Source organism: Thunnus albacares, chromosome 21, assembly GCF_914725855.1.
Source record: "Thunnus albacares chromosome 21, fThuAlb1.1, whole genome shotgun sequence".
Lineage (NCBI taxonomy): Eukaryota > Metazoa > Chordata > Actinopteri > Scombriformes > Scombridae > Thunnus > Thunnus albacares.
Window position 1 is genome coordinate 27299785 of NC_058126.1, and position 12272 is coordinate 27312056.

General features: G+C 42.0%; 1 protein-coding gene across 5 annotated transcripts in view; it reads left to right on the forward strand.

The window, feature by feature from the left end:
- Positions 1-8515, forward strand: part of LOC122972458 (glycogen debranching enzyme-like) — a 75774-nt gene extending 67259 nt beyond the window's left edge. For 4 of the 5 annotated variants that reach the window (XM_044339576.1, XM_044339577.1, XM_044339578.1 and 1 more), the window contains 5 exons: positions 4246-4457; positions 5046-5143; positions 7511-7598; positions 7687-7820; positions 7930-8515. In XM_044339576.1, the coding sequence (XP_044195511.1) occupies positions 4246-4457; positions 5046-5143; positions 7511-7598; positions 7687-7820; positions 7930-8047 (650 nt within the window). In that variant the 3' untranslated portion in view covers positions 8048-8515. Of the gene's footprint in view, positions 1-4245; positions 4458-5045; positions 5144-6502; positions 6543-7510; positions 7599-7686; positions 7821-7929 lie in introns of those variants that run through there. The other variant, XM_044339579.1, reaches the window with a different exon arrangement.
- The last annotated feature ends 3757 nt before the right edge of the window (positions 8516-12272 follow it).

Consider the following 12272-nt stretch of genomic DNA (forward strand, 5'->3'; position numbering starts at 1 on the left):
AGAGAGGGTGTCTGCCCTCCAGACCAAATCTGAAAGATGGTTCCACAGGAGAGGAGCCTGATAGCTGAAGGCTTTGCCTCCCATTCTACTTTTGGAGACTGTAGGAACCACAAGTAATCCTGCATTCTGGGAGCACAGTGTTCTAGTGGGGTAATAGGGTACTATGAGCTCTTTAAGATATGATAGTGCCTGACCATTATGAGCTTTGTAGGTGAGGAGAGGGATTTTAAATTCAATTCTGGATTTTGCAAGAAGCCAATGCAGCAAAGCTAAAATGGGAGAAATATGATCTCTTTTTCCAGTTTTTGTCAGTACACGTACAGCTGCATTCTGGACCAGCTGGAAAGATTTTAGAGACTTGTTAGGGTCTGATCATAAGGAATTGCAATAATCCAGGCTAGTAGTAACAAATGTGTGGACTATTTTTCTGCATTTTTTTGAAAAAGGATGTGCCTGATTTTTTGCAATATTACATAAGTGAAAAAAATAATGTTGTGGGTCCAGCATTAATGTATGCTGGGTTGAATTTAGAGGATTGTGTGTTCTGGTGTTTCATTTTCTGTTTGCTCTGTGTTTCCCTTCTGTGTTCCTCCCCAGCCTGTTTTTCCCTCCACACCCTGGATCAAGCTTGTTAGCCCTGCCCTCCTCAGTGTTTTCTACACACCTGTCCCTTATCAGCCTCGTCAGCCCTTCCCTGCTCCCAGTGTTTCCCTCAGCCAGTCAGCTCCTTGCCTGTTCCCTTATCCAGTCACCTGTTTCCCATGTCCTCATTGGTTCAGTTTGTATTTTAGCCCTGGTTTCCAGTTCAGTCTTTGGATCCTTTATTCTGTTCAGTTCAGTTTCTTCAGTTTTGCCATGTGTTCAGTTTTGCTAAGCTCAGCCAGCTTTTTGGTTTTGCCTGCAGTCTCTGCATTTGGGTCCACCTGCTCTGCTACTCATAACAGATATGGCCAAAAATGTTATCATGATTTTTTTTTCTATATCGATATAAATCAAGTTAATAATTTTGAACTTCAAGGTTCCCTTCAAACTTAAAATTCCATTAGGATTTTCTTTAAGTGAATAAAGAATGTGGAAAAATAACCAAGAATTGTATGTGCTGCAAACAGAAAATTTGATTCTGATTCCTCACTCAGCTGGCTGGGCAATGAGCAAGAAGCCACAGCCTCCACCAGTGCAAGATAGGGACATGCTGGAATATTTTGAGAAAATATTCTGGCAGGGCACGCAGCTGGCTGCAGCAGAACAATCCGGGAGAGTTGGGCGTTGCTGGGGCTAATACACTGCTAGACATCAGCACTGTCTCCTGCTGTTTTTCGCTGCTCTGCATGGGACCAGCATACACAGTTCACTACTTGAAAAAGTGACACTGAGTCTGCTCTGCTCCCCTCGGGTTATTTCGGTGGGAAATAACCAAATATGTGAAAAGTGCCCTGAGATGACTTTTGTTGTGATTTGGCGCTATATAAATAAAAATTGATTGATTGATTGATTGATTGATTGAAATATAGAGGGTGATGGGCATGTTGAGGCTCGGCCCTTGAGATACCGGCCCCCATGGACCAATTGTCAGAGGTTTCAGACCCATTTGGCATTTCCGCATTCTGAACCAATGCACCGCCCAAAAGATGTTTCGGATGCTAACCATCAGGAGATTGCTGGAACTGGTTCAGCCAGGCAACTGGTTCACCACCATTGACCTGAAAGATGCTTAAGGTGAGAACAGACAACCACACCACGGCTGCCTACATCAACATTCAGGGTGGAGTCCGATCCACAGCCCTGTTGAAGATGGAGGAGAACCTGTTGGTGTGGGCCTCAGAACACCTCCTGTCTCTGAGAGCCCTCCACATTCTGGGTCTGGAGAACAGGGGTACCAACCTCATGTCAAGGGGCAGCCCCCTGGCAGACGAGTGGGTGCTGCACCCCAAGGTAGTGCAGCAGATTTGGAACCAGTTCAGGAGAGCAGAAGTGGATCTGTTCGACAGTTGAAACAACACCCACTGCCTGCTCTGGTTCTCCCTGATGCCGCAGGATGATTCACCCTTGAGGGTGGAAGTGTTTGCACACGTGCCATATCCAAGGAGGTTGCTTTACGCCTGTCCTTCTCTTCATCTCATTCCCCCCTCTGTTGGAGAGAGTGAGACAAGAGAGACTGTTGGTCATCCTGATAACCCTGGATTGCTCCTCGGCGCTGTGATACGCAGAGATGTCCCAGTTGTTGGTGGTCCATTCCAGCCCTGGTCCATTCTCCAAGTGTGGATGGCTCTGTCACAGGAGGTGGGCTCACACTTCCCACGCTGGGCCAACCTCTCTAATCTTGGCTTCTGAGAGGGACAGGCTGATGCTGGCTTGACTGTCTGCACAGGTGGTGTAGACCATCCAAGCAGCAAGAGCAGGATCCACTATTACTTCCTACAAAGCAAAGTGGTTGGGATTCCAACACTGGTGTGAAGAAAGGAGACTGAACACCCTGACATGCAGTGGAAGAGGTTCTCTCCTTTCTACTATATCTAGTGGAAAAGGGATGCCTCATGCCACTGTTAAAGTGTATGGAGCAGCTGTTTCCTCCAGTCATGAGGGCTTTGGTGACACACCTGTGTTCGCCCACCCCCTCGTGAAACATTACTTACAGGGAATTAGGAGACAATGGCCGGTGATGCGTGTCTCCACCCCCCAGTGGGAACTGCTGTTGATGCTAAAGGCCATAGTGAGTGATCCCTGTGAGCCTCTGGAGCATTCCTCTCTGAAGGCTTATCATTCAAGACAATTTTGTTGCTTGCACTGACCTCAGATAAGAGAGTGAGTGAATTGTGCGCCCTGTTGGTTCACCCCAGCTGTTTGCTGCTTTGTGGTGACCAAAGTGGTGGTATTCTCAGACCAAACCCCTCCTTTGTTCCTAAGAACATAAGGAGTTCATTCAGGTCAAGAACTATTCAGCTAGAGGCATTTTGTCCTCCACTCCATGGGGACACCAGCAAGGCAAAACTGCACCTTTTGTGCCCAGTACGTGCATTGGCATGTTATGTTGAATGCACGTCCCCCTTTCAGCACACTGAACAGCTGTTCATGTGCTATGGACAAGGAGTGGCCAGCAAAGCCCCTATCTAAGAAGCGCCTAGCTAGTTGGCTTTGTGAGTGTATCTCCCAAGCTTGCAGGCAGGTAAGGACCCCCCCCCCCCCCACCCCATCCCACCCCCACTGTGGTGTGAGTGCATTCTACACATAATGTAGCAGCATTTACAGCCTTATTCAGTGGGGTGAGTATCGAGGACATATGCACGGTAATTATACGCCTGCATTCTCCCATGATCCAAGATGGTGTCTGTTCTGTTGCAGGGTGTCTGTTGTATGATTGTGACCCCTGCAAGGTTAGGCCATGGTTAAACCCACTTCATGTTCATGTCATGCCACTCCCATGAAACCTTACCTACTGTATGAGACACACATAATCTGTAGATGCGTCCTGATTGGCTTGCTACTTACATGCAAATTTCAATGGGCGATTGCATGCATTTAATTGGAGAGTATTACCCATAGAGTCCAGTAGAGAGCTCCACCTGTGCTTTTTCTGTAAGGAGCTCCTTGCTAATTCCAGGGGATGTGTTTGGTGGTGGTTGTGACTGTAAATGCCTGCTCTCTGCCCGCTCTACTGGCTCCTTTGTTGTGTCCTCTGAGGTGTGGCTTTTTTTGTCGACTCTTGAAGTTTCCTCTGAGGGAGTGCTCATCTCTTTCATGACTCTTGTATAATCGAAACAGTAGCATGTGGTATGTTCAGCTAAGTCAACCAACCGTGCTGGAAGTGTGGACTGCCATATGATTGGTTACAAACAGCTTTGTTCCTGTGATTTGATAGGCTTTTGTGAATTGTCAGACGGTGTTTCCTATCGACAGTTATATTGAAGTTTCTAATTTTCATATTGTTCAAATTTTATATTGCGACGTGTATATATTGTTTATATCACCCAGCTCTATGATGGTATATGCTGTGGTATTCATAATAGTGCTTCTAGATGGGCTTTCATGGCTGAAATCAGCTTGAAATCAAATGTTTCCTTCGTGCTGCAACTATTGATAATGAAATGAAATCACATCACAGTAAGGAAGAAATTGCAGCAGCTGATTTGCTTTAACAGTTTTTGTTCCTACTAGTGTTTGTGGTCATTTAACTTTACAGGTGGATTTTACAGTCTCATTAACCATCTGTGAACCATGTTCTTTTTCATCTTAAATGTTTGATTTCAGGACAGACATATTCTGTGTCATATGTGGAGTGGGATCATAAGATCCAGGAGAACTTTGAGAAGAACTTCTACATTTCTCATGATCCCCACGACCCTGAGGAGAAACACCCACAGCTGGTCCACAAAAGAGGAATCTACAAGGACAGTTTTGGGGCTTCAAGCCCCTGGTGTGACTACCAGCTCCGGCCTAACTTCCCCATTGCCATGGTGGTGGTAGGTAGCTACAGCCGCTGTGCCTGTACATTTTAGTTGTATGTTTGACCTTCACTGTGCAGAAAGATCTGCAAAGTTTAGCAATAGAAGGCTGTTTTCACATTCATCTGCTGAGGGAGGGACGTTTCTCTGTGCCTTAAAGGGTATGGCTGTTTTTTATATTTTTCTTATTGTCAACAATTTTCATGTGCAGAGCCAAACCAACAATGGATTGATGTACTAATAAGTATTGTGTGTGTATCCAAAGCCTGATATATCTTATTCCTCTGTGCCATGGACATCGCCAAAAGGCCAGCTGTTATTTGCTGTTGGCTGGTAGTGTAATTAGATGGGCAGATTTGAAACTGGATTCAGATTTGATAAAATCATATCAAACCCCAACAAGTCCTGCCAAAGATTTGGTGAATCTGTTGCACTTATAGTGTTGTGTTAAATTATAGGGGCAAAATAAATTCAATTTGTGTAATTTGTCACCATGAACAGTGAGCAAAGTGTGTGTGTGTGTGTGTGTGTGTGTGTGTGTGTGTGTGTGTGTGTGTGTGTGTGCGTGTGTGTGTGTGTGTGTGCGTGCATGTGCATGTGTGGCAGGCCCCTGAGCTGTTCACAGTGGAGAAAGCCTGGGAGTCTCTGGATGTAGCTGAGAGGAAGCTGCTTGGGCCCCTGGGAATGAAGACCTTGGACCCTGAGTGAGTTGCCTGCATGAGTATTGAGGGCTGTCAGGTGACATTAACAGAATTATCAGCAGTGACCTGTGGTTTAGAGGTATGAGTGTGATAACAAAATCATGAAGCTTTAAAGTGGCCACAATAAAATGTATCACTTTGGTCATGATCAACATGAATGTAAATAACTAATAATTGATGGTTGGTCAGTTGTGTGCCTCCCTAACACAAACACAAAATCATATATTTTGAAACATATGCATGCACAGTACATACACATGCTACTTTATCTGCATCAACCACAACTATTTTAAAACTACCACTGTAAGTACTAAGTGTAAGCACTGCAGCAGTATGACAACTAGTTCAAACACTGCTACTACCATTTTAATATCTTTAAGGTTAAATCAATTTTATTACAGCTTTGTTCTAATTTTGGTAGTTTTGTCCATAATTTCTAACAGTAACATTTTACTCACCAAGTTCTGAGATCTGGGCTGAGCTGAGATCTGGGAACACGGTGACATCACTAAAAAGACATCCAATGGGTCAAGTAACAAGAGCAGTCAGACGATCAGACAGGTTGGAAAAAAAGCAACAAGTTAGAAAAGCTTGAAGGAGAAAACAAAGGTGAACGGCAGGGCGGAGTGGGATTACAAATTGGCTGGGATCTCTTGACTCAGACCAGCCCACCTAAACCAACTGGAGATACACCATCCATACAGGCCATGTCCCTCTGTACCAGAAGTAATAAAGATTTGATGTCTTAAAGGACCAGTGTGTATGATTTAGAGGCATCTAGTGGTGAGGTTGCAGATTGCAACCAAACGAATACCCCTCACCTCACCCTCCCCTTGATGTAGAAGAACCTACGGTGACCGCAAAACTCGTGAAAAACGTGAAAGGCCCTCTCTAGAGGCAGTGTTTGGTTTGTCCATTCTGGGCTACTGTAAACTGAAACATGGTGGCCTTTACATATATCTATGTAGATATATAGGGCTCATTATAAGGTAATGAAAATACAACAATTCTAATTTTCATGGGCTTATACACTAATTAAAACTTACTTATGAATATTATATTCCCTTTCTGCCAAAGTCGGTTCCACTAGATGCCACTTAATTCTACACACTGAATCTTTAAATAAACTATGATCATTTGTAAACCTCTGTAAAATGTTATATACTGATAATATTTATAATTATAAAATTGTGAAATTTTATAATAAATATAATATATAAATTATTATGTATGTAGTTTATTATTATCTGGTGATTTTATAACTGTCTTTGTGAAAATATCAGGAACACCTTTTCATATAACATTTGCTTCTCTGTGTCCTCCCCCCCCTTCTCTCTCTCTCAACCCAACCGGTCAAAGCAGATGGCCGCCCAACTAAAGCCGGGTTCTGCTTGAGGTTTCTTCCCGTTAAAGGGGAGTTTTTCATTACCGCTGTCGCCAAATGCTTGCTCATGGGGGAATTGTTGGGGCTCTCTCTCTGTAAATTAAAGAGTATGGTCTAGAGCTTCTCTATGTGAAAAGTGCCCTGAGATGACTTTTAATGTGATTTCGCACTATATGAATAAAAATTGAACTGAATATAACAGTCCACTACAACACAATGACAACAAAACTACTATATTTACAGACAAACAACTGAAGTAGCAGTATCAACAAAAACACACTAGTTGGACATTAATAAGTAACTAGTATAGGTCCATTTGCATTGTATAACATAGCACAGGTATTTGCATTTTTTATGTTCCACTCTCTCAATAGCCTAACTACAAGTGTTATTGTAAGATTACAGTTCAAATCAAGGGGTTGTACTTCAATAAGCCACCAGTACTCTGCTCACTCTTTTGCTGCTGCACTTGCTGCCACATCACTCACCTGAAAGCTCTATTGTTCATAAACTGCATGTCCACCCAAGCATCTGCCCATAGGCTCTGAGTCCACCTTACACCTAAGGGAGAAATTGCCACTCATTGCTGTGCTGATGTAGGTGCTTCCTTGTAGGGATAAATGAGGTCAGAGTCTAGATGCCAAATATCAACTCCTACATATTCCACATATATATATTCACATAATCTATTCCAGAAGTTGGCTGGCTGAACTGTTAAAGGAAGATGGCAAAACTCCAATAATAAGACCCAAGTTGTAAAAAAAATGGTACATTGTTTGTAATCTATTGTTATCAGTCACTGAATGAGTTCTGACACGCTCACACAGATTCTGTCAAAAATGGACCTCTGCAATTCTGTGCTATATGTTTGCTTCCACCACAATTAGCTTTTAAGAGCAAGATCGTTGTCTAGGAACAAGCTCTGTGTGCACCTTTAAATACAAGTTGTCAGATAGATGACATTCTCCCTCTACCTTGTTTTGCAGTGACATGGTGTACTGTGGAGTCTATGACAACAACCTTGATAATGACAAGTTCAACCAAGCTAAAGGCTTCAACTATCATCAAGGCCCAGTAAGCAAACATACATTATTCTCCTCCTAACAGAAGTTATTCTGGCAGCCATTTAGTAGCTTCTGACACATTTTTCCTTCTTTTTCAGGAATGGTTGTGGCCCATGGGCTACTTCCTGCGTGCCAAGCTCTACTTTGCCAAGAAAATGGGAAAGGAAACATATGACAAAACTGTTAACCTGGTGAAAAACATACTGTCTCATCATGCTGTCCACTTGGAGAGGTAGGGAAGTCACAATCAGCATGTTATTGCTGTTACTGCCATTAATGAATCAATTTCAACAAGGTTTGTGATGAAGCCCCACTCTTCTCTCCCATGTCTTCTTCTATAGGTCACCTTGGAAGGGTCTCCCTGGGTTGACCAATGAGAATGGCCAGCACTGCCCCTTTAGCTGTAAGAGCCAAGCCTCATCCCTTGCTGCCATCCTGGAGGTCCTGTATGACGTTTGACCCCTGCACCCAGCACAACACCATGAATCATCATCATCATCTGAACATCATCTGTAAATCTTCCTTGAGAACATTATATTTTGCACCAAGTAACCATCAAGGAGGTTACAAAACTTTCAGCAATTATTGCTAACATATTGCCCCTAAAATGGGCTTGATTGCATCTTCCTTAAATAATACACTAAGAATCAGAACAATGACAACTGGAATCAATAAGTAGAATCAGAATCAATAAAAGATAAAATAGCGTTGCTAAAAGAAATATGTTGTTCCTACATAGTCATTATGTGTTATCCATGGCATTACCAGAAATAATTTCAATGTTAATATGATGATCTGTACCGTTGTCGAACATGTCACTCCAAAATCTCCCATATATGTTCAATTGGGTTGAGATCTGGTGACTGTGAATACCATATCATATGATTCACATCATTTTATACTCAATAAATCATTAATGAGCCCTCATGTTCTGTATTGAAGCATCTGCATTTGTTACATTTTTCCACTCATTTATTTATTTAGGGTTTTTGTTTAATTTGTCACCCGTCTGTAACTCATGCTTGCAACATTAGATTAAGGCTTAAGAACACTGCTACAAGCTCTGCAGTAAATCTAACCAGTGTATTAACAGACTGGTTACAGTAGTTAGAGCCCAACAGTTTTGTTGGCTAGTTCTCAAACATGCACCATTGAGCTTCATTTGTGTGCATCTTTTACTGAGATGGGACTCAAACTCACATCATCTGATGTAGTGAGGGGTTGAAATAAACATTTTCAGATGAGTGGCTCTTCATGGCTGGTTAAGGAACCTTTGTTGCCTGAATGTTGAGCCTCTGAGGGAGAGATGGAGCATTTGAAGCAGTAATCACCTTTCATACAAAGTTGGGTCAAATATTATTAGAAATACCCCTCAATTTTTCAGAGATACAGTAGATATGTAAGAATGAGAATATATCAAAATATTACAGCCATCATCCAAGGTTTGTGTATGAAGCCAAAGATACATTTGCACCAGTAGGCAGATCAAAACTAAATCATGCAGGACATGAAAACTACAAGAAGCTTTTTACGTTATATTATTAACATGTTGAACAGTTTTGATCATTGTTAGCACTAAACTATCACTACTCGCAGAGGGGAACCCTTTGGGCCTTCAGGGTATTCAGTGAAGGCCTAAGAAAAAATACTGAAAGTTATTTGCATTCCTAATAAATATTTTTTTCAATTATTTTTACTCACTGAAGTAATAGTAATAATTTGTAGATTGTCATTATAAACTTGGACTAATATGGCAAACAGTCTGTCTTGGCAAACAGTGGGTTAATATAACGGAGAGGAAAATGGACTAATCACAATTTTTCTTCGGATGGTACCTGTGAATCAGTGACTCCCCCCGCCAGGACCTTCAGTAGCTTTAAGGAATGCCTGTGTAATTGAAGTCAATGTGGGCATGAATTTGATTGATTGATTTTGACAGTTGCGGGGTGTTATGGGTGTTGCGACACCCACACTTTCACAGAAACATGATTCCATCACCCCCGCTTTTTCCTGAGATGGTCATTGATGAAATGAAACTGAGTTCCCCATACATGAAAACCTATTGGTCAAGTTAGATTGATTGAATGGCCATCCAGTCAATCACAGCCATTTGACCAACCCATCAGACCAGGGAAGAGTAAACACTTGAGGTATGGTAAAGTTACATATGTATATTCAGAAATGGTGCTTCTGTTACTCACCGCTGGCTGTAATAACAGATTAGGGAATAACAGATCAGAGGTATGAAATGGCTATTTTACTAATTAGTAATGTAGAATTTTCTTATGTAACTTTGTCTTGTTATGTGATGTGTCAGCTCAGGTAACATTAGTCATCAAAAATAAATGAAATAGGCTATCCTAAATGCAAGCCAGGTGGCAAATTTGGTTTGTAATAGTCATAGACAAAGGTGAGCATGCATATTTAAGATGTGTAACATCTCTCTGTCTTATAGTAATGTGTTACCTGCCATATGGTAAAGTTTTAACAACCAATTTAATGTTTATTAGCATGCTAATCACTAATTGTGAATTAAGCTAATCACTAATTAGCCACCATGTGACTTCTTTGACAAGAAGTTTGCACATATACCTGTGTCCAGAATGTAAATTCACATGGTTTATACTTTTTGAAGCTAAATGCCAAAGAAATATGTTGCTTTAGATGTCACAGTTTTACTTCTTATTTTAGGGAGTAATGTGTGTTTTGCATTTAATATAAGTTACAGTGAGTTATAGTTCGTATTGTGTATTAAACCTAGAGCACAGTACAGTTTATTTTTGAGCTTAAAAAGGGCTCAGATGGTTGCAGCTGTGGCAATTATGTGAGAGTCAGTTGCTCACTCTCACTCTCTCTCTCAAAATCTCCTGGACAACTTTCAGTATTTAATTTCCCAATTAAAAGACAGTTTAAGAACCCCTTTGGATTCCTACTAAAAGGGACACTTTTTTTTCCCTCAACTTAAGACCATTTTGGTTCTACCAGTCAATGGACTCAGAGAGGACTCATGGGGCCCTATTTTAACGATTTAAAGTGCATGGTCTGAAGCGCATGGCGCAAGTGCATTTAGGATGTGTCCAAATCCACTTCTGCTATTTAATGACAGAAAAATGGTTGATGCATTACATGCATGGTTCAAAGCGGTTGTCCATAGTCTCCCAATTTATCATGGGTGTGTTTTTGGCGTAACATGCAATAAACTAATCGGAGTGTCATCTCCCACTCCCTTTAAGAGCCAAGTGCACTTGCACCTTGGCGAGTTGTTATTATGATGGCGCATTTGCCAAGTAGTAAGAAGGAGCACTAAACTGCAGAGGAAATGGATCTGCTTGTGCGCAAAGTGAAAGTGCATGATCCATAACGAGCACACTGGCCCCTGCTGCTCCTGGACCCTCCCGTGGCCCCAGACCACCAATTTAATTAATTAAAATACATTTGCATTTTTTCACTTTTGTTGTATAAATTAATTGATGTAGTGATGTATAATATACACACAGAATAATAGGCCTATAGGCTTAATAATGATTTTTTAAATCTTCTAAACTAGACAAGCCAAGGTTGGTTTTTGTCCAACTACGATGTGAAGGTCCTCGGTTTAGAATTTCATGTGAATATAATATTAACAGTGTTTAGCAGTTCATGTAAAGGGAAAATCTCCCAGATCATTCTGACCAGATTTTTTGAGAGTAAAGCAGCAGAGCTGCACATATCACAACTGTTCAGGAATTTCAATTTATCTCCATGGAAACACTGGAGGTCTTAAGTCCTTTCATGGCCCAGTGCCCTCTCAGGCTTGACATGATGACAGTGAGCACGTCACAGTATTTACTGTAGTGGACTCTAAGGGACATTATTCACCATAATCGCTGGTTCAAAACAAAAAGTTATGTTATGTGCTCTTTCTGTGTTGTTTTCCCCTCACACTGACACACTGACAGTTGGACATGGCCCTCATAAGCAGTGAGTAACTACGGTAATGGAAGCTGTTGAGTTTGTGACTTTTTTGATGGTTTGCGTTCAGCAGTTTTTTTGGTTAGCAGTGTTAGCTGTGTGAAAAATAAACAACACACACCTTTGTGTAGTCCAAAGAGAAGCTGTTTGTCTCTCCTTTCCTGCAACTTCCACACTGATGACCCTGACGTTTGTCTGCTGGACATCTCCAGAGACATCTCTTCATGAACAATGCTGTCTCACTCAAGGTGAGTGCCACCTGCCTTTGCCTGGTTCGCCCAGATGGAAGCACAATTTGTGCTTTGGGAGATCATCACGGATGACACAAAATACTATTACGTGGTGTCAGTCCTCGGGATGTTAACAGCAACCAGAGTGGCGAGCTTCCTCAAACACCCTCGGCAGAGGACAAATATGAAGCACTCAAGGCTCACCTGTTGAAATCCTTTAAACTGTCTGATGCTGAGTGGGCCAGCCAGCTCTTCACTCTACAAGGGCTCAGTGACAGCAAGCCATCTGAACTTATGGACAGGATTCTGGACCTCATTGGAGAGCATAAACCGCACTTCCTCTTCCTCCAACTGTTTCTGTGACAGCTGCCATCTCATGTATGTGCTGCTCTGGCTAACACTGCCATCACTGACTGCCGGGCTCTGGCCGAGGAAGCTGATAAAATCTTCCTAGCAGGATAATAACACAGCATGGCCATGTTGCCCAGGCTTTTTTGTCACTG